The sequence below is a fragment of the Melospiza georgiana genome, chromosome 19 (genome assembly GCF_028018845.1).
Source record: "Melospiza georgiana isolate bMelGeo1 chromosome 19, bMelGeo1.pri, whole genome shotgun sequence".
Lineage (NCBI taxonomy): Eukaryota > Metazoa > Chordata > Aves > Passeriformes > Passerellidae > Melospiza > Melospiza georgiana.
This window is the reverse complement of record NC_080448.1, coordinates 6,498,467-6,525,265: the sequence shown is the minus strand read 5'-3', so window position 1 is coordinate 6,525,265 and position 26,799 is coordinate 6,498,467. Positions and strand designations below refer to the sequence as shown.

At 51.0% G+C, this 26,799-nt stretch overlaps 4 protein-coding genes across 4 annotated transcripts in view; 2 read left to right on the top strand and 2 right to left on the bottom strand.

Annotated features, from left to right (window-relative positions):
• The window catches only part of RABEP1 (rabaptin, RAB GTPase binding effector protein 1), a 49,037-nt gene extending 43,461 nt beyond the window's left edge, over window positions 1-5,576 (top strand). Inside the window, exon 18 of the mRNA XM_058037505.1 lies at window positions 1,788-5,576. Coding sequence (XP_057893488.1) covers window positions 1,788-1,889 — 102 coding nt within the window. The 3' untranslated portion in view covers window positions 1,890-5,576. The remainder of the gene's footprint in view (window positions 1-1,787) is intronic.
• A 223-nt stretch (window positions 5,577-5,799) lies between these two features.
• On the bottom strand, window positions 5,800-16,545 carry NUP88 (nucleoporin 88). Its single transcript, XM_058037781.1, has 17 exons — window positions 16,309-16,545; window positions 15,637-15,806; window positions 14,894-15,019; window positions 14,575-14,661; window positions 13,599-13,775; window positions 12,410-12,593; window positions 11,847-11,997; window positions 11,149-11,247; window positions 10,937-11,027; window positions 10,500-10,601; window positions 8,656-8,814; window positions 8,112-8,237; window positions 7,544-7,609; window positions 7,245-7,325; window positions 6,812-6,938; window positions 6,317-6,435; window positions 5,800-6,018 (listed from the first exon to the last, which is right to left on the bottom strand). The coding sequence occupies exons 1-17, from the start codon at window positions 16,543-16,545 to the stop codon at window positions 5,955-5,957; spliced, it is 2,166 nt and encodes a 721-aa protein (XP_057893764.1). The 3' UTR covers window positions 5,800-5,954.
• Window positions 16,546-16,654: 109 nt separating this feature from the next.
• RPAIN (RPA interacting protein) lies at window positions 16,655-21,205 on the top strand. Its single transcript, XM_058037776.1, has 7 exons — window positions 16,655-16,740; window positions 17,480-17,659; window positions 18,182-18,245; window positions 18,711-18,825; window positions 19,258-19,321; window positions 19,426-19,560; window positions 20,294-21,205. The coding sequence occupies exons 1-7, from the start codon at window positions 16,663-16,665 to the stop codon at window positions 20,321-20,323; spliced, it is 666 nt and encodes a 221-aa protein (XP_057893759.1). The 5' UTR covers window positions 16,655-16,662; the 3' UTR covers window positions 20,324-21,205.
• Window positions 20,791-25,520, bottom strand: C1QBP (complement C1q binding protein). Its single transcript, XM_058037775.1, has 6 exons — window positions 25,274-25,520; window positions 24,524-24,674; window positions 24,053-24,140; window positions 23,418-23,513; window positions 22,676-22,798; window positions 20,791-21,207 (listed from the first exon to the last, which is right to left on the bottom strand). Exons 1-6 carry the CDS (start codon window positions 25,518-25,520, stop codon window positions 21,058-21,060), a joined length of 855 nt encoding a protein of 284 aa, XP_057893758.1. The 3' UTR covers window positions 20,791-21,057.
• Between the last annotated feature and the right edge of the window lie 1,279 nt (window positions 25,521-26,799).

Below are 26,799 nucleotides of genomic sequence, written 5' to 3'. Positions count from 1 at the left end.
CATGTCTTCTTCCTATTCTTAGGCCCAAATTAAACTTGTACTGCTTCACACCTTGCATTTCTTCAGCCCCTGGTAATGTTAGATCCCTTGGGGGCTCCATTTGGGCCTGGGTCTGGGCTCTTCCCCCTTTGGGCCTGGGTGTGAGCTGTTCCCCCTTTAGGCTTGGGTGTGAGCTCTTCCTTTAGGCCTGGCTCTGGACTTTTCCCCCTTTAGGCCTGGCTCTGATCCCCTTTAGGCCTGGCTCTGGGCTCTTACCCTTGCTCTGAGCTCTTCCCCCCTTTGGGTCTGGATGTGAGCTCTGGGCTCTTCCTCCCTTTGGGCCTGGCTCTGAGCTTTTCCCCCTTTGGGCCTGGCTCTGCTCTCTTCCCCCTTTAGGCCTGGCCCTGAGCTTTTCCCCCTTTGGGCCTGGGTGTGAACTCTTCCTCCCTTTGGGCTTGGCTCTGAGCTCTTCCCCCCTTTTAGGCCTGGGTGTGAGCTCTTCCTTTAGGCCTGGCCCTGAGGTTTTTCCCCCTTTGGGCCTGGCTCTGAGCTCTTCCACCTTTGGGTTTAGGTGTGAGCTCTTCCCCCTTTGGGCCTGGATATGAGCTCTGAGCTCTTCTCCATTTAGGCCTGGCTCTGGGCTCTTCCTTTGGGCCTGGCCCTGGGATTTTCCCCTTTTAGGCCTGGCCCTGAGCTCTTCCCCCCTTTGGGCCTGGGTGTGAGCTTTGGGCTCTTCCCCCTTTGAACCTGGCTCTGCTTTCCTCCCCACTTTGTGCCTGGCTCTGAGCCCCTTTAGCCCTGGTTCTGAGCCCCTTTAGCCCTGGTTCTGAGCCCCTTTAGCCCTGGCTCTGAGCCCCTTTAGCCCTGGCTCTGAGCCCCTTTGTGCCTGGCTCTGAGCCCCTTTGTGCCTGGCTCTGAGCCCCTTTGTGCCTGGTTCTGAGCCCCTTTAGCCCTGGTTCTGGGCCCCTTTAGCCCTGGTTCTGAGCCCCTTTGTGCCTGGCTCTGAGCCCCTTTAGCCCTGGCTCTGCCCCTTTAGGCCTGGCTCTGAGCCCCTTTAGGCCTGGCTCTGAGCCCCTTTAGGCCTGGCTCTGAGCCCCTTTGGGCCTGGCTCTGAGCCCCTTTAGCCCTGGCTCTGAGCCCCTTTGTGCCTGGCTCTGAGCACCTTTAGGCCTGGCTCTGAGCCCCTTTAGGCCTGGCTCTGAGCCCCTTTAGGCCTGGCTCTGAGCCCCTTTAGGCCTGGCTCTGAGCCCCTTTAGGCCTGGTTCTGAGCCCCTTTGTGCCTGGTTCTGAGCCCCTTTAGGCCTGGCTCTGAGCCCCTTTAGGCCTGGTTCTGAGCCCCTTTAGCCCTGGCTCTGAGCCCCTTTAGGCCTGGCTCTGAGCCCCTTTAGGCCTGGTTCTGAGCCCCTTTGTGCCTGGTTCTGAGCCCCTTTAGGCCTGGCTCTGAGCCCCTTTGTGCCTGGCTCTGCCCCTTTGAGCCTGGCTCTGAGCCCCTTTAGCCCTGGCTCTGAGCCCCTTTAGGCCTGGCTCTGAGCCCCTTTAGGCCTGGCTCTGAGCCCCTTTAGCCCTGGTTCTGAGCCCCTTTGAGCCTGGCTCTGAGCCCCTTTAGGCCTGGCTCTGAGCCCCTTTAGCCCTGGTTCTGAGCCCCTTTGAGCCTGGCTCTGAGCCCCTTTAGCCCTGGTTCTGAGCCCCTTTGAGCCTGGCTCTGAGCCCCTTTAGGCCTGGCTCTGCCCCTTTGTGCCTGGCTCTGCCCCTTTGTGGCTGGCTCTGGCCCTGCCCCTGCTGACTGCATTCCCGTGTTGCTCCTGCAGGTGCAGCTGGAGAGGATCCGGCAGGCAGATTCCCTGGAGAGGATCCGTGCAATCCTGAACGACACAAAACTGACGGACATTAATCAGCTCCCTGAAACATGACAGACACCCTGCTGGGCTCCAAGGCTGTGGCTGAGGTTTTTAACTCATCTTTATAGCAACATTAATTATTATTTAACTCTAACCGAGAGAGCAGAAGACAACAGAGGGGAGCAATGACTTAAGTTTTGTTTCTAGAGGGGAAAAAGGTTTCGTACTGGGCAGGAAGAGAGCACAAGGGTGACTTGTAGTGTAGGAAGGAGAATTTCTAATGGAAACACTAATGAGTGCAGTGTTTCGTGTTCCACTGAGTGGGATCAGTCCTTACATTCTGAAAAACTTCCCTCTTTCAGCCGACTTCGTAACCTAATCTAGAGTTTTGGAACATAAACCCCTGTCTTTCCCTCTGTTCTTTCCCCCACTACTGTGATCAAAGTAGCTGCTGGAAACTATTGTCCCTCCAAAACGTTGAAGAGCAAAGTGGTTGAAGTTTTTCTGTTTGAATAGTCAGTAACAGTATTCAGCTAGCAGAGAGAATGAGGTGTAGAGTATGCTGTATGAATATTTTATATTAAAATATGACTTTATTAGCAGGACACTGGATATTGATCTTATTTCATAACTCAGTACTTTTTTTTTAAAAAACCATTGGCTCTGTGAAGAATCTGAATGCTGCTGAAATGTGGATATGAGTGAGCTGTGTATCTCCTGAACAGATAAATGCTAATCCAAAAGAAAAAGAACACTGTACTGAGAATTTAACTCCTTGCCATTTTTCTGTTGAATTCAGATACAGAAAGAAAAGCACAAGAAATGCACTGTTTTGTAATCTCTTTTCACAAATGTAATTTAGAATATGGAGCTACAACCAGTTGTTTCTCATCTCCTAAAGCTGAGCAGTGCCTGGAATCCCTTCTGTGTGGGAAAAAAAAAAAAAAAACCAACAAACAAAACAAACCAAAAACCAAGCAAACAAAAAACCCAAACAGAAAAAAGCTGGTAAGAGTCATGTGCATGTCTGAGCATTGGCCTGAGGTGGGGCAGGTGTGCTCTGCTCTGGGGCTGGCACAAGGTGTGAAGGCAGGAGCTCTCTGGGATGGTGTCCAGGGCAGTGCCAGCACCCAGGGAAGCACTGCCAGACCCTCCTGGGCAGGGCACAGAGCTGCAGGAGCTGCAGGATTGTGCTGCTGGAGGGGCAGTGCAGCTCTGTGCTGTCCTGCACTGCTCAGGGCTGGCTCCTGTGCTGTCCCCTGCTTCTGCTCCCAGACTGTTCAATTGCACTCAGTAATGTGGCAGCAGAGGCAGGAAATTCTTGTGATCACTCACTTGCCAGGTTTGGGTTTCTTGTTCTATAAATGTCCTGAGGTAACATGAGCATTCCTCCTCCTCCTCCTCCTGCTCCTCCTGCACTGCTGGAGTTCCATGCATGCAGCTGGACACATTCCTGAGCTGTCGCAGGTGTTGGTGATCCTGGTGGTACAAACCCAATTCTTGAACTTTGCAACTCAGTTAAAAGGAGGCTGAAGGAGCAGATCCTGCTGTCCAAAACTTCTTAGTTTTTCCTCCATTCCTTGATGTTTTTGCTTCATATACTTGGCCAGAGATCTGCTTTTCTTCATCACCTTCAAAAGTGACAGAAACTGCTCCAAACTGCAATGCACATGACTATGTATTTTAAGTGCTTAGATCCTATTTTTAGCAGTGTATATCCTGCTACTGACATCAAGTCAGAACCAGTGGTTTTGAAGAGGAATGCCTTAAAAACAGCCAAAAAAGCATCATACAAGCTCAATTCCTTGCCACTCATTACAAGAATTAAAGCATTTTATTCACCCTAGCAATTAATTCCCTTCATAATCCTGACACCCAAAAGCAATTTTCCCACCTTAGTAATGACTAACAGATGGCAGAGCTGTCATGTCTAAAGGTGACACTTACTGTCACATAAAGGTGATGTTGAAGTGTGGCTTGAGTCTTATTTGGCAGTTACCAGATTAGGGGTTTTTTACTCTTCCTCACTATTTGCTGAGCTGTGGGTGACAGCAGCCAGGTCCTGATGCAGAAATCCAGGACCAGATATTTTAATTCAGTTTCCAATGGCTGGGTAGACTTTAGAGACAAAACTACAGGCCTTTAGTAGGAGCTGCAGAACAGAAAGGAAAGCTTTTTTCTCTGTTCCCACCCTCCCTTGCCAAAATGTGTAACAGGTTACAGGGTCAGTTACTGTAACTGGGGCCTCACCTGTGCAGGAGGTGTAAGGAAACCTCTTGTATGGCAAAACTACACCACATCCTGCACCTTCTTCAGCAAGCTGAGCTCTTTAGGAACTGCACCTTGAAGTCTTTCACAGTAAAATATTTTTGGTTGTGTTTCTGGATGGTCCCAGTGTGAGAGAGCAGGGGGAGGAGCTGTTCTGGCCTTCCAGCATCCCTTGCTGGTCCCGTGTCTGGCCTGAGCCTTTCAGGTGCTGCAGGGCTGGGGGCTTTCCCTTGCTGTGTTTTTGTGGCTCGTGGGCACAGCTTTCCCAGCTGTGGTGGTGTCAGGGTGAGCTCAGGGCTGCAGCCTGGCAGGAAGGAGGTGAGTGGGGCAAGTGCTTTGGGCTCCTTGGCAGCCCCAGGGCTGTGGAGCTGCTCCCAAAGGCAGACCTGCAGCCCTGGGGTGGGCACTGTGTGCTTTTCCTTGTTGGTGAGCCAGGCACTGCACAAGTCCCTGGAGGAACTTCCTTTGGTGTGGAGAGGAGGGCAGGCAGCTCTTGCATGGTTTTTCCTTTTCACCTCCCTGTTCCATCACACAGCCCAACACCTGTGCTCCTGTCCCAGTACCAGCTGTGACCATTTTAGTGTTGGAACACGAGTCACCCTTTTCACCAACTGCTGTAATGTCAGACTTTTAAACAATTCAGTTGGAAATTGGAACCCTGGCTGTTCACAGAAGGGGTGGGAGATGTGCTCCCTGCAAACTGCTGTCCCTCCTGGGGGAAGGACAGCAAAGCTTCAGCAGCAGCAACTGAGCTTCTGCTGAACTCAGACTCAAAGGGGCCTTTAAAAGCAAAACAAGACAGTGTGTGCCAAATTTGCAGAGCAAATTTAAAAGACTGTAAATGTAGGAAAAGCTCTTGGTGTAGATACTCACTGGATGATGGATTCTGGTGTTGCTGCTTGTGAACACGAGAAAACAAATGCTCTTCCTTCCAGTTCTGGGTGTTGTGGAGCGTGGCTGGGGCTGGCTGGGTTCTCCTGGCTCGGGCAGTGTCACTGCTCAGCTGTGCCAGGGGCTGAGCTGTTGGTGGAGGCTGTAGCAGGGCCCAGGTGGAGTTCTGGAGTTCTGTCTGCATTCCTGTACCTGTATAGTCTTAACCTGTACAAAGTGTTCTTGCAGCATGTCTGGTACCCCCCAGCAGTGCCCCCCTGTTTTAGCAGTGCAGTAACTCCTGTCCCCCCTGAGCTTCACTGTGGCACCTTTTCCAAGGGCAGGGGGGAGGGACAACAATTCCTTATTGTCCACTAGAGTCTGTCTACAGCAGAGACTGAATTGGCCTTGTAATGGCAAGGACTGCAGAGCCATCTTTGCAAAAGGCAAACAGTGTTTGGAAGTCAATCCTGCATTCCAGTGAGCCAAGCCATTGGTGTCCTGTGCAATCGTGGGTGTAGAATTCTGCTGTCTCCAGGATTCCAGTGTAACCATTTGTTAACTGTACTGAAGGTGTGTCCTTTATGGAGAAAGTGTTCCAAATTAAAAAAAGCTGCTGAAGTGTGTGTGTGCACGGCTCTGGTCTTTCTCCTCTGCCTCCTGCCACAGCCTCCCCCCAGGGAACCCCTGATGGAGCAAGAGTGGGAGACAATCCCAGGATAACCCCAGGGAGCAGCAACCCCCACTCCTGAGGCAGCTGCAGGAGTTACCCTCTAACACCACAAATATAAAACACCTACAGCACGTCCCTTTCCCATGACAAAAACAGAAACCACAGCATGTGAGGAGTCATATCAAAAGTATTTTATTTCACAATTCTTTACAAAATAATATGTAAAAGGTGTATTGTTCAACATACAAATGGTAAATATACAAGGGAATACCAGGGCCAGGTAAAGCTCATCCAGCCCCTGGCTGCAGGGTCCTCTCCAGGACATGTCAGAAGTTCACGTGGCTCCTGATGTCGTTGATCTGTTTCACCATCTCCCGGATGTGTTCTCCCCTTCAAGAAAAAATAAGGCAAGTCAAAAGGCTGCACAGAGCTAGGGAGGAAGGGAAACACTAGAGCTGGTAGAAACAGGGAATGGGAGCAGTGCCTGTCATCCCAGGCTGGGTTACAGACTGCACTGGGATCCTGGGCTAAAGCACTTCCATACATCTGCTCCAAGTGCTGCTCTCAGGAGCTGCACGTCCTGTGCTTCAGCCCCTCTGCCCCAGCATGGCTTAAGTGACACCTGAGACACCTGGACTGAAGGTGACCAGGGCTCAGGTTCCTCAGGAGGAGCCCAGCTTGCACTTACTCCTCTCTCAGGACAGCCTGGATGCACTTGCTCTGGTAGGCGCTGAGGCTGATGCTGGGCTTGCGGGGGCTGCGCCCCTTCTCCATCTGTTTCTGTTGGTATTCCTTCTTCATTTTCACCTGGCAGGAGAGGAGAGAAGGCCCAGTCAGTGCTGGTGCTGCCTGCCACAGTGGAAGCTTGTTAATTACAGACTGCTGTGTTGTACTGCAATTAATGGGGGTTTTTTGGGTCCAAATCTGTCTGCTTTTGCACTTCCCACAAAGAGAAGAAATGTCCCTGCCAGGCTGAGGACTGGGGAGCTCTCTGAGGGCTTACAGTGTGTGCAGAGGTTCTGTCTGTATTACACCAAGGGCCCAAAGCCCCTTTAGTTCATTGCTGCTAATTAAGTCCAGCATCACTTTGAGGGCAGGACTCCTCTGTCAGCACTGAGGGAGGAGCTCAGGAACCTCCCAGCCTGCCCATTCCACCTCCCAGCCTGGCCATTCCTCCTCTCACCTGTCTGATAGCATTGCTCAGGTGCTGCAGCTGGTCATGAATTGTCTGCAGTTCCTTCTTCATATCTTTTTCAGTGTCAGATAGAACAGGAAGCTGAGAGTGGAAACTCCGAAGGACTTTCTTCATCCTTTACAGCAAGAAATGTCTCTGAGTTAACATCCCTGGTTCCCAGCTCTGCTCAAACACCTGGGCCACGCTGCCCAAGTCTCAGGGGCTTCACCTTCCCCTTCCACCTGGTCTCAGGGGCATTTCTGAGCATGGGGCTGGCTCAGGCTGGGCCTGCAGACAGATCACACCAAGCCCCAGCACAGGGAATTGCAGAAGCCCAGTCTGTAACTAACCAGCAGCTCCTGCCCACTCTGTTCTACCACGCCTGCAAACTCTGTTTAACATCAGGGGCTGTGAGGTGGAATACAGCCCTGTGTGCCCTCACCTGTTCATGATGTCTTCTTGCTTCTCTTTGGCTTCCTCATACTTGTCAGCCAAGCGCTCGGCCATCTCCCGCAAGCTTTTCCTTAAGGGGAGGGAGAAACAATTCCTGACTTCAGATCCACTCACGGGACAGGCCAGGGTGTGGGGAAAGGACAAGGAGGCTGAAGGAGGCAGCTGGAGGAGGGAGCAAACCTGCAGGCTGGGAATGCCTTCACCTGTTCCACACAGGGCCTTGTCCAAGCCACCACGGGTGCATCACTCCTGAGATTTGACTGGATCAAGGGGACAGGCTCTACTCACCTCTCCTCTCGACAGTAACTCAGATCCTCCAGTTGTTTCTTTTTCTGTCCCCACAGCAGCTTCACTCTGAAATAAACACATATGGAAAAAAAAAACAAAACAGACCACTTGCAATCAGGTGAATCAGGATTTACACCACAGAGAAAATGCTGGGAGTGGGAAGAACTAAAGACACTGAAAGGGGGGCAGTGAGAAAAAACTCCCATTTTGTCTTAACTGTATAGTGTAAATAACTGACTATGATTTGAAGCAGCAGAGATTAAGGCAATTTTCCTTTGTCAGGATTAGTGCTGAGGTCAGATTTCCTGCCACCCACAGGCCCAGGCAAGCAAACACCACGAGAAAAGTATTTTATCTGTGTGTGTTTACCCTTTTTTTCTTCCCCTATAAGCCACTACACAGATCAGCTATTAAACTCACCCCTGCTTTTCCTGATAACTCAGTTTTAAGTTCTGGTATTCATTGTTAGTTTTACATTTAGTACATTTACTCATTCACAGGATCAGACCCACAGTGCTGCTGTGTCACAGAGACATGCCAGCACATTTTTATGAGAGTTTTGCATTACCTTTGCTGAATCTCCTCTTTTGCCAGGTCCTGTTTCAGTATATATTCCTCTCTGAACACCTGGGTGGCTCTGCTGAGGAGCTGAAGGCATTCTTCAGGGGGAGGAGCAGCATCTTTATCTGCAGATCTTAAGATTGAGATTTTTGCCATCTTACTAATATGTTCCTTTGGAAGCCTAAAACACTTCCAGTGTTTATGGTAAAGCTCAGGGGGGTGTGTAGGGGGGGGTCTGTTATGAAAGTGAGGGTTAAATTAAGGAAATCCCAAGGTAGCTTAGGATACCCCAAACCCAATGGGCCAAGCAATGAGAACCTCACCAGCTGAAGGCAGCCCTGCTCTGAGCAGGAGCCTGGAGCCAGGGATCCCCTCCCAGCCTGCACCATCACAGGGCTGGGTGCCATCCCCACAGGGACACAGGTACCAGTCAGTGGCAGGAGCTGTGCCCAGCACTGCCATGCCAAGGCCATGTGCTGTTCAGTAGGAGCAGCCCAACACCCAGTGTGCTCCCAAGTGTTGCCCCTGCAGGTGCCCCAGGTTGTGCTCACTTGAGGTGCAGGGGGTTGGCAGAGCTGCGCTGCAGGATGCCCTGGATGTGCTTCTCAAAGGAATGCTCAGCCTCGGCCACGATGCGCAGCGGGGACACGGCCAGCTCCTTGTCCTCCCTGGTGCACAGCAGGGGAGGGGACGCAGGGTGCACAGTGCTCCTGCACACAGCACAAGGGAACAGTCACACACTCACACTGACACAGCCAGAGCTCCCTCACTGACACAGTCACACACTGACACAGCCAGAGCTCCTCACTGACACAGTCACACACTGAAACACTCAGAGCTCCCTCACTGACACAGTCACACACACTGAAACAGCCAGAGCTGCCTCACTGACACAGTCACACACTGACACAGCCAGAGCTGCCTCACTGACACAGTCACACACTGAAACAGCCAGAGCTCCCTCACTGACACAGTCACACACTGACACAGCCAGAGCTGCCTCACTGACACAGTCACACACATTGAAACAGCCAGAGCTCCCTCGCTGACAGTCACACACACTGAAACAGCCAGAGCTCCCTCACTGACAGTCACACACACTGAAACAGCCAGAGCTCCCTCACTGACACAGTCACACACTGAAACAGCCAGAGCTCCCTCACTGACACAGTCACACACACTGAAACAGTCAGAGCTCCCTCATTGACACAGTCAGAGCTCCCTCACTGACACAGTCACACACACTGAAACAGCCAGAGCTCCCTCACTGACAGAATCACACACTGAAACAGCCAGAGCTCCCTCACTGACAGTCACACACTGAAACAGCCAGAGCTCCCTCACTGACACAGTCACACACACTGAAACAGCCAGAGCTCCCTCACTGACACAGTCACACACACTGAAACAGCCAGAGCTCCCTCACTGACACAGTCACACACACTGACACAGCCAGAGCTCCCTCACTGACACAGTCACACACACTGAAACAGTCAGAGCTCCCTCACTGACACAGTCACACACTGACACAGTCAGAGCTCCCTCACTGACAGAGTCACACACTGAAACAGTCAGAGCTCCCTCACTGGAACCCCTCTGCTGTGGAGTTCCTGTGTCACTGCAGCTGTTTCAGGGACATGGTAAATCCAGCCCTGGCAGGGCAGGCAAAGCTCACATCCCCACACCTGTTTGGTCACAGCTCAAACTAGCAAGGATCATAAATATCCTCTGGCTTAAAGAGAAGGAAGTTCCAGAACAAGGCAGGCAGGCACTGAACAGCAGCGTGGCCTTCTCCACAAAGCACCCTGCCTGGTCACTGCCCACCTGTGTGGAATCTGTGAAATAAATGAAAGGTCTCTGGGAGAACCTCATGTTAACACTGGCTCTGCTGTCTGTTCTACCTTAAACAGTGTCCTGCAAAAAAAAAAAAGAGCTGAAAATAGTGTCACCCCCTCAAGGTGTTCATTTCACTGTGCAAATGCACATTCACACCATTCTGTATCTTTGCCACCACCTCCAAAGAAAGTAATTGGAAGCACAAACAAAAATCCTACTTCTGTTTTCCCCCTTTCAGGCACACACAACCTCAGCAGCCCATTAAGAATATCAACACTACTGAAAAACCCCTACAATACCATCAAGAACATTTTTTGTCCTAATTCTCACTAAAAGTGACCTGATTAATAATATCCCCTACAAACACCTCATCAGCAGTAGGTAACAGCTCAGTAACTCCCAGTGCTCAGCCAGGGAGTGTTCAGAAAGCAAAACTTCATGGAGTGTCCTAAGAGCTGCAGAAGCCTGGGGTGAAACAACCAAAGAGTAACTGAAAAACAGGAATATCCTTTTTGGGTCCTTCCCATGCAGTCATGGACTTCAACTGAGAACCACATACAAGAGAGGCCTTGTAATGCACTCATAGCTGTTGGTGATGCAAATCATGGTGGGCCCCAGGACATCAGAAACGATCCAAAATCCTCCAATTGGAGAAGGCTGCCTGAAGAGAAGAACACACAAATTACCCAGTCAGGAGAGTTCTTTGTTCCTGAAATTGTGCATGTTCACTCTTTTGGAAATGCTCCAAGGTCAGGTAAATGGAAGTGAAAATTTCTGCTGGTCTGACAGGTGATTTTCAGACAGTAACACAAGAATTTAAGCTACTACCCTAACTGTGCAGTAAGAATCCTGATATACAAATTGCTTAGTTGTATTTTTTGAAAACTTCTGAGCTTGCTTTAATGGCAAGAATGCAGCAAAAGATGACAAATCATAAATATTTTCCATAGCAAGTCCCCAACTTGAAAGCAATTGAGAAAGAGTTTGGTTTTTTACCTGCATGGCAGTGGTTTTGTACAAAGAATATGTTCAACAAAGCACTTCTGTTCTGCTCCCAGCTCTTGTAAACTGTCCTTGTCCTCCTCATCTACAAGGAGACAAGTCAGGATGCATCAGATCCACTTTGCAGGGTGAAGGATTCAGCAGTACCTGCATCCACCAGCCTGTTGCTGGCAGATGTTCATCTGTTCCCCACTTTCCTCACTCACCTGAACCAAGGAATTTGTGCAGTTTGTTGATCCATGTCAAGCCCACACTGTGGACACCAGCTTCGTGTGTGCAGTGGTATCTAGAGGGACATTTGGGATCTGAAATTGAAGCAGAAAATGTAAGAGGTGGCACTGAACTGAGAAAAACTCACCCTTCACACCTGCACTGCTGATCCTGTGTATCAACTTAATGTCCAGTCAGCTTTAACATCTTAGTGCAAGCACAGAAACAGACACAGGTGTTAGAGTCTAACACATTGATGATGTTTTGAACCCTTCCTATCACACCACATTGCATCACTCAGACAGGTTTCCAATGGCAGATTATTGAAACTAGCAGACCACATTCTGACCAGCTGCTTGCTCCCAGAGACCCAAACATTTTGTCCTGCCCCAATTCCATGGGACAAGCAGGTCCTTCCCTTGGGATCACTCTCTCCACAGCGCTCCCTCACACTCACAGGTCAGCACAGATGCAGAAACTCCTGCTTTATAACCCTCAGATGAAAGAATTTAGTACTGACCATGTGTGATCTACACTGGAGCCCCTGCCAGGCTTGCTCCTTCCACAGCTGTATTGAGGGCATCAGGCAAATCCTTACTCTAACCCCCTGTTTGTCTGACACTGATGAGAATGTGCAGATAACTGGATCCTCAATGTGTGCCACAAAAAGCCACAAGCTGAACAACAGCCCTACCTCGGTGCAGCTTGATTGGGCAAGAGAAGTCAGACTCCAAAGGATCTTCCTCATCTCCTGTTGCCAGTTTCAGTGCAAGTTCCAGCTCAACACATTCAAACACGTACAGGGAAGGGATAAGATCAGATCTTGGGTCCCAGGACTTCTCTGACTGTAAAGAGCATTGAATTCTTCTGTCAGACATCATTTAAATAGGAATGCCAACATAAACAGCATCAAGAAAGAGGTACAAGTTTTAATTGTCAAGGAAGGCAGGTCAAGTTTACTTAAAAAAAACAAACCTCAAATTCAGGGTTTCTTAGAAAATCCTCCTTAAATTAGATCCTAGTAAATTTGATCAAAAACTGATCTATTTCAGGGTACACAGGACTGAGATTTAATATAAAAGTGTCAGGGAGCCACAGGAACTGGCTGAAACAGGAGAAAGATTCACCACCTCATTCCAAAAGAATGCAGCTTTGGCACTTGGCACACACTTCGAGGCATCCTGCCACCTTGCAGCAAGAACTTGGATTAAAAAACCAAAAATAACTCCAGAAAAAAACCAAACCAAGAGAAGGTACCTGCTCATCATCCTCCTCTCCATCCAGCACCACGCAGTGGTAGAGCATGCCCGACTCGGTGGCAATGACCAGGATGTTGGGCACGCAGGGCAGGCACAGCACGGCGCAGGCGTCGTAGCCGTAGTTGTCCTCGGCCGCCGGGTGCATGGGCAGCGGCCCCAGCAGCTTCCCTGGGCTGCCCGTGCTGCAGGGAACGGGTGAGGAACAGGTGAGGAACGGGTGAGGAACGGGTGAGGAACGGGTATGGAACGGGTATGGAACGGGTGAGGAACGGGTGAGGAACGGGTCTGGTCTCAGCCCAGGGCTGCCAAACAATGGCTGGGAGCTCTGAGTCCCACTGCACTGCTGCAGAGTGCAAGTCTGACCTGCAGCCCCTTGCTGGAGAGCTCAGAGGGGAAATCAGAGCTCATTTCATTACACTTTATGCTTTGAAAGCAACCAAAGCTACACTGCAAAAATTCATGAGGAAACATTCTCTTGCAAGAACATAAAATACTCATGGAAGGCTCAAGTTAATGATTACTCAACTGGTTCTCGCACTTCACATGCAGCATTTTGTGCTGTGGCATTTCTTTGGGCAGAACTTTAGATGGACTAAAGCCACCTCACTGCCTGCAGACAGATCCCCTCACAGTGCTGTTTCTAACCCAAGTACCACACGCTTTAATATTCAGCTACACAAGATCTAACTTGTAAGTCTTGCACCATCTTCTCAGTTTTCTAAAGTAATTCCTTCTTGTATCATGTTTATATTTTTGATTAATCATCCTGACTTTCCACTGAACATGCCTGTGAACCCCCTATGCTCTTCAATTTCTCTTCCTAGGATGCCCCTGGCTCAATGAGCCTCATCCAAAGCTAAGGATGTCTGTGCCACAAAATACACTGAACAGCCTTAGACCCACTGATCTTTTACAGCCCTGTGTGTTCATATCAAATTGCTGGTGGTAAATAATGCACAGTGCATTCTGAGCAGTGGAAGCTGCACCCATGATGTTTGGATGAGAAAGGATGACAGGCTAGTTTTGGATTCCAGTCTATCAGCACTGCCACAGAGACAGAACAGGCTGCAATACAAGCAAACTCAGCCCAGCATCCCTCACAGAGTCCCAGCCAAGCCGAGAGGTGACTCTCCCACCCCAGCACTGTACAGCCAAGCACCCCACGAGCCCTGGGGCTCAGAGCCTACCTCTGGAGCAGGCTGACGTAGGTGAGGAAGGTCTCTCCATTCTCATAGAGGATGTACAGGGGGTAGCCCAGCACCTCCTCGCTGCCGCGCTGGCCCAGGGCGTGCTTGGGCACCGGCACCTGCGGCCCGAAGTCGAAGGCCACGGCTGTCTCACCCAGGGATGCTGTGTAGGCTCTCCTGGCACAGGGCACAACCAGCTGGGTCAGCAAGCACTGAGAGCACAGAGTGTAACCTGCTCCTGAGGGCTGTGCTGCCAAGTCCCTGCCCAACCCCATCCCATCCAGCAGTGCCAGCTACACAAGGCTGTAAGGGACACCCCTGATGTGGCACATGGGTCCTGCAGTGCCCCCACAGCTCCAGAGACACAGGAGGGGCTCTGGTACTTCTGTGAGGGACACCACTCTGTGCTGCAAGAGTTCTGTTTCCAACCAGGCATGAAATAAAAAGATAATCTATTCTCTACATTCCTCATTTAAAACCCCCTTCTTAATCCCAGCTTAAAGTCAACGCGTGGTTTTCAAGCTGCTACTCTGACAAACACTTAACTATACAGCTTGTCACCACTTTGCTTTAGAAGGGTGGGGAAGGGAAGGGAAAGGGAAAGGGAAAGGGAAAGGGAAGGGAAAGGAAGGGAAAGGAAAGGAAAGGAAAGGAAAGGAAAGGAAAGGAAAGGAAAGGAAAGGAAAGGAAAGGAAAGGAAAGGAAAGGAAAGGAAAGGAAAGGAAAGGAAAGGAAAGGAAAGGAAAGGAAAGGAAAGGAAAGGAAAGGAAAGGAAAGGAAAGGAAAGGAAAGGAAAGGAAAGGAAAGGAAAGGAAAGGAAAGGAAAGGTGTAGGTACTCTGCCATGAAGAACTGCTAGCACTACAGAATTCATATGAGATTTTCAGGCACATTTATCACTTATTGATTAAAAACATAACTGAGAATACTGAGCTTATTCTGCAAAAGCATTTCAAAATACAAGAAGCCACACCAACCCTGTTTTGATGGTCAGAGTCTCCTCCTCGGTGTCTGAAAGCACAATCACCTTGATGGGTGTGTGAGGCACCTTCAGACTGTAAAACCTGGGGGAAAGAAAGAAACAGCAGCCATGGTCACTCTGCTGGCAGTGCTGCACATTCCCTGCTGACACAGGAACATCAGCTACTCACTCTGAAATTCCCCTGAATTCACTCTGAATACTTTTTTATTGCTAACTCTGGTAAAAATGGCAGGATGCAAATACCCAGTGACAAATTAAGGCTGGATGTGACAAAAAAACCCCACTTTGACTAATCAAACACAAATGGGGCTTACCTGATGGTGTTATCTGATGTCAGGAGCACAATGTGGGGCTCCATGGTGTCACAGGGGTACCAGGCTGCATGCTTTAGGGTCAGGGAGGTCGAGCTGGTGAAGAAGCGCTCCGCAATAGGAATGGTGCTGGAACACAGAGCAGAGACTTGCACTGGGACCAGAAACACAAAAGCTACTTCCAAAGGGAGGAGGGGACAAGAAGAGCTAGAGACACAGTGAAAAGGTTTCAGAGTCTTTATCTGTACTACTCTGAAAGTTGGAAAGCAGCTTTAAATTGAAGCCCTCTGTTATTTCCCCCAAAACATCTGCTTTCAGCTGCCATAGCTGAAAGACCCCAGAGGAGCTGCCCCATCTCTGGACATGTCCAAGATCAGGTTGGGCAGGGCTCAGAGCAACCTGGTCTAGTGGAAGATGTCCCTATCCATAACAGGAGTTGAACTTGCTGACCTTTAAGGTTTCTTCCAACCCAAACCATTCCATGATTCTGTGGAAAGCTACAGAATACTAGAGGAGCATCTTGCTCCTCAGCAATTACAAGAAGTTTAGAAGGCAATTTATTTGGGTTACTTGATAAGCAGCAAGTATTTGAGCCAAAATAATTTCATTCATGACTGCCCCACAACACCAATACAACCTGTACCTTCCACCAGTGCCTTCTGTATCTGCCTAACCCCAAGAAAGGAAGGTTGTAGAGGAAGAGTAGCAGGACAAGGGTGTTATTATTCACCTGAGCTCTCACCCACCTGCAGTTCACCGTGGATTTCCCACCTTCAAACTCGGAATTCTTGCCCCAGCGTTTGGGCAGCTCGAGCACCATGAGCCCCTTGGTACCGATGAGCGCCACATGGTGCTGGGCAGGGCTCAGCAGCGTCTGGTGTACGTCGAAAAGGGGCGGGTTTATGCACAGAAGAGTCTGAAAACAGAAATGTTACAGGGAAGCACAAGCCCTTCAAAGCACCCACGGAAGTACAGCTCATCTTTATTTTGGATGGTTATTTACACGGCACGGAATCAGGCACAAAGCAGTGGGTTCCTTGAGGAAGGACATCCCAGGGCGGGCTGAGGGATGATATTCCTTCAAGGAACAGACCCTGTTAGCCCCGTGCCCACCATGACCCTCCTCCCCTCAAACCTCACACCTCGCATCCCCTCACATCCTCTCTGTCCCGTTTTTAACATTCTCCACACATCCCCTCACGGCCCGCCCAGTCCCTCACACCCCCTCCCCTCCTCACGGCCCCTCACACCCAGCCCGTCCCTCCACGACCCCCCATCCCCTCACACCCCAAACGCCCCCACCCCAGCCCCCTCTTCCGCATCCCCTCACAGCCTCCCCATTCCCTCACACCGCCCGCCCCAGCCGCTGCTCCCCTCAATCCCTCCCGGGGCCTCCATCCCCTCAGCCCCTCCCGCACCTGGTAGCGGCCGAGCGCGGCGGGGTCGGTGCCGGTGCCGAGGCGGCGCAGGCCGATGGCGAGCAGGGCGGCGGCGGGCCCGTCCCAGAGCAGCAGGTCGGAGCCCAGCCCGCACAGGAGGTCGCGGAGCCGCGGCGGGCGGGGGGCGGCGGGCGCGCGCTCGCGGAGGCGGCCGAACAGCGCGTGCTGCGGCAGCGCCGCGCGCCACTGCTCCGCCGGGCCGCACTCGGCCGCCATCGCCCCGCGCGCCGCGCCGCCCTGACGTCACCGCCCGCGCGGCCAATGGGCGCCGCCGCCCCCGGACTACATTTCCCGGCGTGCCCCGCGGGCCAGGCGCGCTGCGGGCTCGGCGCGATGGCGGCGCCGGTGCAGGGGCACCGAGCGCGGTACAAGAGCCCGGGCGGGCCGCCCTGGAGGGAAACGTACCGCAGGGTGAGCGGGGAGCGGGCTGCGAGGGGGGGGGGGACGTGGGCTTCCTTCTCATTTAGACTTAGTTCGGTCCTCCCGGGGCTGGCCTCAGTGGTCCCGCAGGGGTGGGTGAACCTCACCCCGTCCGAAACTGTCCCTTGACCGCGTCCCGAGTGACGCCCGGCGCTGCCCCCGCTGCGAGCTGTCATCCAGCTCCCCCGCAGCCCCTTCAGGACGTGGTCAGCTCCGGTATCCCCGTGCCCACTCGGGGATTCCCGGTCCCTCAGCCCTATGGGACGCACCCCCAGCCCCGGTACCCCCGTGCCCACTCAGGGATTCCCGCTCTCTCACCCCTACGGGACGCACCCCCAGCCCCGGCACCCCCCGTGTCCCTCTCAGGGATTCCCGTTCTCCCGGCCCTGTGGGACGCAACCCCCAGCCCCGGTGCCTCCCCCGTGTCCCACCTCAGGGATTCCCGGTCCCTCGGCGCTGTGGGGCGCATCCCCTCTGCCGTGTCTCACCCCCGGCTCCCCCATCCCCGGTACCCCCCGGGCTCCCCTCAGGGATTCCCGCTGTCTGGGCTCTCTGGGACGCACCCCCTCCGCCGTGTCTCACCCCCAGCCCCGGTACCCCCGTGTCCCCTCAGGGATTCCTGGTCCCTCAGCCCTGTGGGACGCACCCCCTCCACCGTGTCCCAGCCCCGGTACCCCCGTGTCCCCCCGAGCCGGCGCTGACGGCCCCGGGCGCTGTGCTGTCCCCGCAGCGCTGCATGGAGCGGCTGAGGAGCAGCCGGGCCAAGCTGCTGGATCGCTACCGCCAGGCCGGGGATGGGGCGAGCAGGGCGGCCCCGGGAGCGCTGCTGGTGCAGGAGGTGATGGAGCAGGAGTGGCAGGAGCTGCGGGACAGGCTGCCCGGCCTCGGCGGAGAGCAGCCCATGGAGCAGGTCAGTGCTGGGTCCCCAGCCTCAACACCACGTGTGTGATACAGGAGTATCGAATACAGCTCCCTGAGGGTCTGACTTCAGCTTCTCATTGGAGCCGACAAAACTCAAGAGCTTCAGGGTTTCCTGTTCTGCAGCTCAGGCAGGGTGTTGAGCTGTGAAAGTGCCTCCGGGCATGAGTGGGGAAATTCCTTTTTTCTTTCACAAACAGCCTGTGGATCACAGCAGAGGATTGGTTTCCTCATGTGTGCTTTTTATAGCTGGTTGTCACTTCCCTCTTCTGAGAATGGAAATGAAACCTCAATGTCTTAAAAAGCGAGTTCTTGGACAGGCTGTACTTGGGTCTCTTCTGGCTGGCTCTGCACTTGTGTTTGCAGTACAGGTTGCTTCCCACAGTGCATGGGTGTGCAAATAGAGGGATTTGCAAACAGGAGACAGGAGAATAAGAGTGGATTTATATTGCTCAGTCAGGTGCTGGAAGTGAGAAAGTGGAATGGGAGGATCACTGACTCATTCACCTTTCAGGTGCTGGAGGACCCTGATGAGCTGGCAGTGCTGGAAGAGATCCAACAAGAACTGATCTTGCAAGGTAAGATCTTTACACATCTTCTGACTCCTGTTTGATCTGTAACTTCCTGGTAGTGCAGAAGACCTGAGGCTGCACTCCTTGGTTCTTGCAAACCACGTGATACAGGCCAAGAGCCTCCTTAAAAATCTTGCTGAGGTACTGAGACCTCTTCTCACAGTTTTAAGAGTTTAAGTGTCATTTTAAAGTCTGTGAGGGAGGCCAGAGAAACAGGACTGAGATCTTTTAGCTCTAGGAACCTTTATAAATCAATTCAGGATGTTTCTAAAGTGCTGATCCGAAAGACCCATATGAGACGAGCTGAGCCACAGAAAAAAACCAGATTAGCAGGAATGATTTCACCAAGCATAGAAATCTGAGTAAAAGTTCTCAGAAACTCATATCCAGCCCAGCCTGCATCAGCCCAGCAGCTGTGGCTGTGCTGCCCAGCAGGCCCTGAGGGTGCTGTGCTGTGCTGTGTTGCTGCAGAGCAGTTGGTGATCGAGGAGTACGAGCGGAGCCTGCGCTTCGATGAGGAATGTCTCAACGCCATGCTGGACGGCCTGGATGCTTCTGACAGGGTCATCTGCCCTGTATGTAGGAAGTAAGAAAGCCTTTGGCACTGGAATCAGATTCCTCACTCTCCTGCAGCAGTCTGGGCTTAGAAATGTGCAGGGAGAGGCTGCTGTTCATTTCAACAACATAGAAATGCCTGAGCAATGATCCAAATCTTACTGGGGGGGAGTGTTGGGTTGGTTTTGGGGGGTTTTTCACTCCACTGACAGGGTCATCTGCCCTGTAGGTAGGAAGTAAGAAAGCCCTTGGCATTGGAATCAGATTCCCTGCTCTCCTACAGCAGTCTGGGCTTAGAAATGTGCAGAGAGAGGCTGCTGCTCATTTCAACAACACAGAAATGCCTGAGCAATGAGCTGAATCCAGTGGTGGTGGGGGGATCTTGGGTCGGTTTTAGGGGTTTTTCTTGCTAAGATCTTTCCTTGTTCTGGGTGTCATGATGCTCACAGTTTGCTCTTCCCAGGAATAACCTGACTGTGAAGGCTCACTTGGTTTGTTGCCAGTGTGGATTGTACATCAGCACACAGGTGAGCTGCACTGTGACACGTTGTGTGTGGCATCCCTGCTGCTGCAGAGGCAGCTTTAAGCTACAGACAGGAACTCCAGCTGACTTTGAATGAATTATTCTCAGGATATGACAGAGGGAAAGCTTCGGTCCCTGCTGGAAGGCACCTTGACAGAGCACAGTCAGAGGTGCCTGCACAGCCCCGAGTTCACAGTCACCAGTGGCATGGAGGAGGAAGCCAGTCTGCTGATGAGCTGCCCTGTGAGTGCAAATGTCAGGGTCCTGGAAAGGATCCCTGCTTGGATCCATGGCTCAATTACATAGGCAGAAACCACAGGTCTGTTGATCTCTGGGTTTGTGTGGCTGTTTTTTCACAAAATTCCTTGGAAATGGCTTTACCTTTGACCACCAGCAACCATAAAAGAGACATTCTAAAGTACACACCTTTAACTGCTGGATTAGGGAATCTTTCAAGGACCTGTCAAATCTAGTGCCCTAACTTTAGCCAACAACTTCTAAGTCTTGTGTGCACCATCTGATCAGGTAAGGGGTTCATGAAGAAAAGTTTTAAAAATTACTTGTTTAAACCTCCTGAAAAGCTTCATCCAGGTGTCTCAGAGAACACACAGCAGCCCTTTGGCTCCAGCTAGAGCTGCTGCTTGCTTTGCTATGTAAAACTAGTGAGGACAGTGGTAGGGGCAGAGCATTTCAAGTAGAGCCATGGAATTGTTTAAGTTGGAAAAGACCCCTAAGATCAAATCCAGCCATTCCCCCAGCACTGCCAAGGCCACAACTGACCAATGTCCCCAAGTGCCACATCTAGGTGTCTTAAATCTCTCCAGGGATGGTGACTCCTCCACTTCCCAGGGCAGCCTCTGCCAGTGCTCAACAACTCTTGTGATTTTTTTTCCCCCCCCAATCAATAGTTTTTCCTGTTCATATAGTTTTGAACTTTATACATTAATACAGTTCTCTGTTCAACTTTTTTGTGAAGGTCTGTGACTCCTGGATGATTCTCCTCTAAGGTGATTGAGCTGCTGCTTTACTTCTGGAAGACTTCAATACTAAACTTCACCCAGAGCTGCTAGGACTCTTTTGTACATATTTCTAACTGCTGTGTCAAAAAGACACTCCAAAAGGCACAGTATTGCCTTGACCTGCACTTTTAACCACACAGGACATGTTTTGAAATAAATATATTTAGTTTATTTTGGCTTTGGGGTTGTCTTTAATACTACATCAGTGATCTCATAGCTTGTGTTGGACTTCAGCTTTGAGTTTCAATGAACCTTAAATAAATTAACTAACTTAAATAAACTTAAACCTTAAATAAACTTAAACCTTCAAACAGCAATTGGAGGCACTGGTTAAAGTAGAAGTGCTCAACCATCACTGCCACAACTACTGTGAGCAGCTCTGGCACAGAGAAACTCTGCCATCACTCTCATGGCAGCTCTGGTACAGCAAGAAGAAGAGAAACCACCCTTTTTAAGTGATATGTTGAACAGTTTTTATTCTTCACATTCATTCTTAATTGTACAAAAAGCCCCATGCAGGGTGAGGCAACTCCGGCCTGTAGCACTGGAGAACTTGATTGGGGCTGCACCATCACTACAACTCCCCAACTCCAAGTGAGAATCCTCCTTCTCCACCTTCCTTACTTACTCTCTGTATCCACTGTGAAGATTTATTTGGGTATTGCTGGATGAAGCAGCACTGTGGAATACCCACGCTTGAGGCTGAGTTTCCTAGCCTGACCTACTGACATTTGACAAAGCTTTTAAGGTCTTCAAGGAATTTGATGTACTCCTGGTGCTCCAGGGCAGTGCTGAGCTCTATTAACTCATCAGCAAAGGTGTTGTCCACTCCTCTGTCAGCCAGGAAATCCATCAGGTGATCATAGAGAGCCTGGAGCAGGAACAGAAACCTTTAGTGGAACACACCTGGGCAGGGGTGCATTAAAATGTCCCCTGACAACTGGCACTTTCTCCCAGGAAAATCAGGCCCAGCTCCCACTGATGCCTTCATTTTTAGCATTTATATTTCCCAGATTCTGTCCTGCATTAGTGTTTAACTCTGTATTTCATTAAAAGTGTCAGCAAGTTCTCCTCACAGCTCAGTCAGACAAAACAATCCTTTTCCAGCCCCATAATCAAGGACACCCCTGCAGCTTTAGGCCCAAAAAGTGCAAACAGGGAATTGAGGAGTGCAAACTGGGAGGATGGGACTGCATAACCTAGAGTGGAATTGGACAATTAACCCCAATATGGAAATGGAAAGTTTATAAAACTTATAAAAGTGTGAAAACCCATGACTCATCAACCATCCTTGGTGTAGCCCTGGCTGGGCTCTTGTACTGCCCCAGGTGAATCCTTTAAGGCCTTTTAATAAATCCTATTTTATTCCTTTAACACTGTCTAGCCTCTGTTCTAGGCAGCCTCTCAAGGCACCACCCCAGGAGGGCAGGCCTGACCTTGGATGGAATATTTGGACAGAAAGGGCCATGGAACATGTAATAAAAACCCAAACTCAACCCTACAAATGAGCTGCACCCTGGAGATGGTCCCCAGACTGTGGAGTCATCAGGGGAAGTGACAAGGATGACACAGGCCAAGCTCTGCCTGTCCCTCTACCCAGGGGTCAGCTAACACTTTGGAAAGGGATCTGATGTACAGGTTTGTCTGAAAGGCTTAAATGTTACAGTCATGAACTTGGCTTTTTCCTTTTCATTCACATTTTAAATTAATTTAATGTCTTAGGGGAAAAATAGAATAATCAGTGTGGGATGGTCTACAGCACACTAAGCCATTTTTACATGAAGGCTTCTCAAGGGGATACACTCTAGCACTTCTACTTTCTGTTTTAAACATGACAGCCTCAAACTAAAAATTGTAGCTTTTAAAATCCTGGCATTGAGAACATAAGAACACCCAGATTCTAGTGCATATTTTTAGTGTTACAAGTCTAACAACACACCTGGAAAAGCAGGACACAATGTATTTTTTCAGATACCACACACAGATGCTTTTACCTACACATGGTGTCTGGTAAGCCACATTGTTAAACACAGATCAAAAGATGTTTAACAAGTGTCAAAGCATTTCCAGAATGTGACTCCCTGCTGGGAAATCCACCTATAAAATCTGGAAAGGAAGAAGTTCCCCCTGTCTGTCCTGATTCCTGGTAATGCCACCAGCAGTGCACAACCCTGGGATCATGAGACACCCTCAGTCTGCAGCAGAAGCACCAGCTCAGGGGCAGAGCAGGGCCAGCCCCTGTCTCAGACACCCTGTCAGGTTTAATTCCCAGCCCAGGAGCAGAGGGACAGCCAGGTGAGGTGAGCTGAGAGCTCTCTGTGGCCTTTAGCAGCACCTACCCAGTCCAGGGAATCCGTGTTGAGGGTGTAGTTGGTGTCCTTCCAGTCAGCCTCTCCAGTGGGCTGGAAGCTGACCTCCCGAATTGTGAAAATGTCACTTTCTTCCTCTCCTTCATGTCCAATCTGAGGCAGGAAAACAAATACAAGGCATGCAATTAGCTGCAATTAGTGGGCACACTCAAACAGCTCATCCTCAGGCTGGGAATACCTCAGGAAAAGCCTTAAGGCCAGAGAAGCTGTGCCTCTCCTCTCTGAGGACAAGCACAGACATGCACAGAACTCAGGAAATCCTCTAAGCTTGTGCTGCCATGTAAATCAGCAGCCTGAATTTTACAAATACAAAAAACCAACTTCTGTGTGGTTCTAAACATGTCTTCCCATGTCTGTCTCATCTTTGTCAGGCAACACTGGCTGTTAAACATCTCCTAACATTTACAAAATAAACCACAAACACCAGTGTGAGTGAAAGCACTCAATTTTATTTTCTCCCCTCCTTTTCTAATCCCCACTTCTCTACTGTAATTAAATAAAGAGCTCAATAAGCAGCTGATCAGAAACACCAGGGCAGGATGTGAGGAATGCCATAAACATTTTCTCCCCACTATTCTTGCCAACATAAAGCCTTTTTTTTTTCTGATTAAGAAAAATAAAGAAATAAGAGGAGACTGGATATTGTGCTGATTCAGAAAAGCAAGAGATTGCAAAGAGCAGTAAAATCCAAGAGGGGCACAGTGATACTCACCTCATCTTCAGGGAAATGGCAGTCTAGCACAAGGGTCTGTTTTGTATCATCTTTTATTACTTCCACTACAAAGTTTGGAGTTGATGTAAGTTCAGGCTAAATAAGAGAACAGTTGCATCAGCACTGGAATCTGAACAGGAGCCAAAGCAACCACAGCACAGCCCAGCCAGCACTGGGTATTCCTGACACCTTCCACTATCCCAGGATGATCCAAGCCCCATCCAGCCTAACCCTGGACACCCCCAGAGCCTTCCCACCCTCACAGGGAACAATCCCTCCCAATATCCAATTCAGCCCCACTCCCTGTCAGTTAAAAGCCATCCCCCCCTCAACCTGTCATTCCATTCCTCTGTACAAAGCTTCCCTCTCCCATTCTCCTGTAGACCTTTTGGAAGGTGCTAGAAAGTCTTAGAATTCCTCTAATTTCTCCTTATTTCTCCTCCAATTTATCCTTATCTCTGCCTTTCTGCAGCAGAGAGGAAGGGACAGGCAGCCCTGGGAAATCTGCATTTTGTGACTTAATGCTCGCAAATATCAAGTAAGGGGGAGAAAAAGCCAAAGCCTCAACACTTGAGGACAAAGCTCAGTTTTTCATCTGTGTCCCCAGCATCAAATGCACATCAAGGCTAAGTCACCTCCTGCTCATCAGGTTTCTGCTGCTCCTGCGTGTCGTCTTCAGCCGAGGGTGGGATGCTGTTATTGATGTTGAACGTAACCGTTATCCTGCATAAGAAACAGAAACAATTCTTTTGAACACATCCCCAAAATGCCCATCAGAATGGGCCTTTTAAGCCCTGTTCAGGATTCACAGTGTGTGAACAAAAGCAGGGACTGCAGTTAAAAGACACACCTGGGAGAAGCTGCTCCCTCCAAGTGCTCTCACCTTTTAAAGTTTTACCGAACTGTTATTTTTCAAACAGGAAGACCACGTGAAACTTTGTAACACAAAACACAGTAACAAAAAGGCGTGGAAAAAAGTGTCTTTGGCCCAAAGCGGTCACACAAAGGCGCAGTTTGGGCTGTGAGCACATGGAGCAGCCCGGTCACTGTGATCCACCCACCCACCCACCCTCGGGGGCTGGGGACCCTTCCCACACCCCACTCACTTTTCCCCCGCGATCTTCCGCACCAGCTTGGCCTCCGTGCCGTGCACCTCGAGCTCCCACCCCCCGGAGACCTTGGGCAGGGATTTGTGCTTCTGGATCTTCTTCTCCTCCTGGATCTCGTCCGTCAGGAACTGCGCAAAGGCTTTGTCTCCTGGGGGGAAGAAAAGGGGGTTAGGGAAAGGGAGGGATGAAGGAAAGGATGGGGGGGTGAGTTCAGGGAAAGGGGTGTTGGACAACGGGGTTAGGGAATGGATAGTTAGGGAAAGGGGGGATAGGAAAAGGGGGATGTGGGGAAAGGGAGGGTAAGGAAAGAGGGGAGCAAGAAAAGGGAGGGTTAAGGAAAAGGGGAGTGGGGTTAAGGGAAGGGCGGGCAGGAAAAGGGGGTTTGGGAAAATGGGGGTTTGAACAAAAAAAAGGGGTTAGGGAAAGGGGGATTGGGGAAAAGGGAGTTGTGGAAAAGGACTTTAAGGAAGGGGGAGTAGAGGAAAAAGAGGTAGCGAAGGGGGTGTAGAGGAAAAGGGGCATAGAGGAAAAGGGGGCTTAGGCGATGACAGAATTTAGGGAAAACACAGAATTTAGGGAAATAGGTGGTTTAGGGAAAAGGGGGCTTAAGGAAAGAGGGGGGATTAGGGAAAGAGAGATCAGTAGGGAAAGCCCTCCCGCCCCACGTGCTGCCCAGCACGGAGCGGGTGCAGCGCACGTGTCCTCCCCGCGCCCTCCCAAGGGCGGCCCCGCTCCGTGCCCGCTCACCCTCGGTGTGCAGCCCGCCGCAGCCGCAGGACACGCGGCCGGCCGAGCCCCGCCGCGGCCGCAGCAGCGCCGTCCGCCCCGCGCCGCCGCCCAGCTGCCACAGCGAGCGCGCCAGGGCCGGCGCGGCGGCGGCGGGCGGCGGCAGCAGGGCGCGGCGGGCCGCGGAGCTGAGCGGGCGGCGCGGCGCGGGCAGCGGCGGGCGCAGCGCGGCGGCGGCGGCGGCGCGCAGGGAGCGGGCGAGGAGCATCGTGCGGGACCGAGCGGCGGCGAGGACGGCCCGCCCCGGAACCGCGCTCCGCTTCCGGCCCCGGCGCGCCCCGCGCGGGCCCCGCGACCGCGGGTTCGAGTCCCGCCTCCGGTAACATCCCCGGTTCGAGTCCCGGTTCGGCCGATAAGCGAGTTCGAGTCCCGGCCCAGGTGAGACCCCGGTTCGGGCCTCGGCCCCCATGAGGCCCCGGGTTCGAGTCCCGGCCCCGGCAGCACGGAACGTGCTAATAGGGTGCCTGATTGCTGGGATTTCTGACGATGGACTGGGCAGGGATGGCACGGACACGGCATCCGTGCAGGTCCTTTCTCGGGTGAACTCACAGACAGAGCTTTAGGAATGTGGGGGACTTGCACAGGTTTTATCCCAGACATTATCCCACTCATAATTAGGACTGGCACTGTTCAGGTCAGAGCATGAGAGTCCCCTCAGGAAAAAAAAAAGAATGGTTGGTGTTTTTTTGGTGTATTTTAGAGGAAAGAGTGACTCAGGCAGCATTTCCTGGCACCAAGCCTGCCCTTTGTCCAAAAGCTGGCACTAGTGTCCGCTATGGAGGGGAAGCACACAAGGCTCATTTGCTGCTCACTGCAAGGCAGGAGAGCATCTGCCCCACCCCATTAAATGGTCACCACCCCCTCTGTCCCACCCTATCAAATGGACACCACCCCATCAAAGGACCAGAATTTTAACTCTTTAACAGGAGTCTGAGCACAGCACACGTTAAAGGCAGAGTCCATTCTGCACAATAGGCACAGATTCACAGTGTTACCTTCTCATCTTTAAGCCCAGACTGCTGACAATGAACACACTCCTACAAGACCCACAAACACCAGGACTGATCCTGCAATCATTTGTTCTGTGCCTCACAAACCAACAGACATAATTCAGATTTTCATCATCACTTCTTTATTCTGGAAAAAACCATATAAATCAAATCTAAATAAATACCCATCCCGTTCCTTAAGGTTATAGAAAACATAGTTATTTTTTAAAGATTTAATGAATATACAAGTTGTGAAAAACACCAATCACTTGTTTTTAAAATTTTAAAAGTTTAATAGTAATAAAATGGTTACAAAAATAGAAATATAATTAGACTAATAGTAATTTGGACAATTTGGATTAGGACAATATGAGACAACAGAAACAAAGAGTTATGGATGTCTGGGTACCTTTTTCTGAGCAGCATAAGCCCAAAAAAGGATCCACATTAACAGAGGATTAACCCTTAAAAGCAACAGCTCTTGAATATTCGTACACT

Bases quoted from the DNA above. Each gene is read 5' to 3' on its own strand.
- NUP88 (XM_058037781.1), bottom strand. From the start codon at position 16,545: ATGGCGGCCGAGTGCGGCCCGGCGGAGCAGTGGCGCGCGGCGCTGCCG. The intron at 15,807-16,308 runs GTGCGGGAGGGG...TTCTGTTTTCAG, and splicing joins CCGCGCTCGGCCGCTACCAG to ACTCTTCTGTGCATAAACCC. The intron at 14,662-14,893 runs GTAAGCCCCATT...TCTTTCCCCCAG, and splicing joins ACATCAGATAACACCATCAG to GTTTTACAGTCTGAAGGTGC.
- RPAIN (XM_058037776.1), top strand. From the start codon at position 16,663: ATGGCGGCGCCGGTGCAGGGGCACCGAGCGCGGTACAAGAGCCCGGGC. The intron at 17,660-18,181 runs GTCAGTGCTGGG...TTCACCTTTCAG, and splicing joins GAGAGCAGCCCATGGAGCAG to GTGCTGGAGGACCCTGATGA. The intron at 19,561-20,293 runs GTGAGTGCAAAT...TTTTTTGTGAAG, and splicing joins GTCTGCTGATGAGCTGCCCT to GTCTGTGACTCCTGGATGAT.
- C1QBP (XM_058037775.1), bottom strand. From the start codon at position 25,520: ATGCTCCTCGCCCGCTCCCTGCGCGCCGCCGCCGCCGCCGCGCTGCGC. The intron at 24,141-24,523 runs GTGAGTGGGGTG...TTTCTTATGCAG, and splicing joins CGGAAGATCGCGGGGGAAAA to GATAACGGTTACGTTCAACA. The intron at 23,514-24,052 runs GTGACTTAGCCT...TCTCTTATTTAG, and splicing joins AGAAACCTGATGAGCAGGAG to CCTGAACTTACATCAACTCC.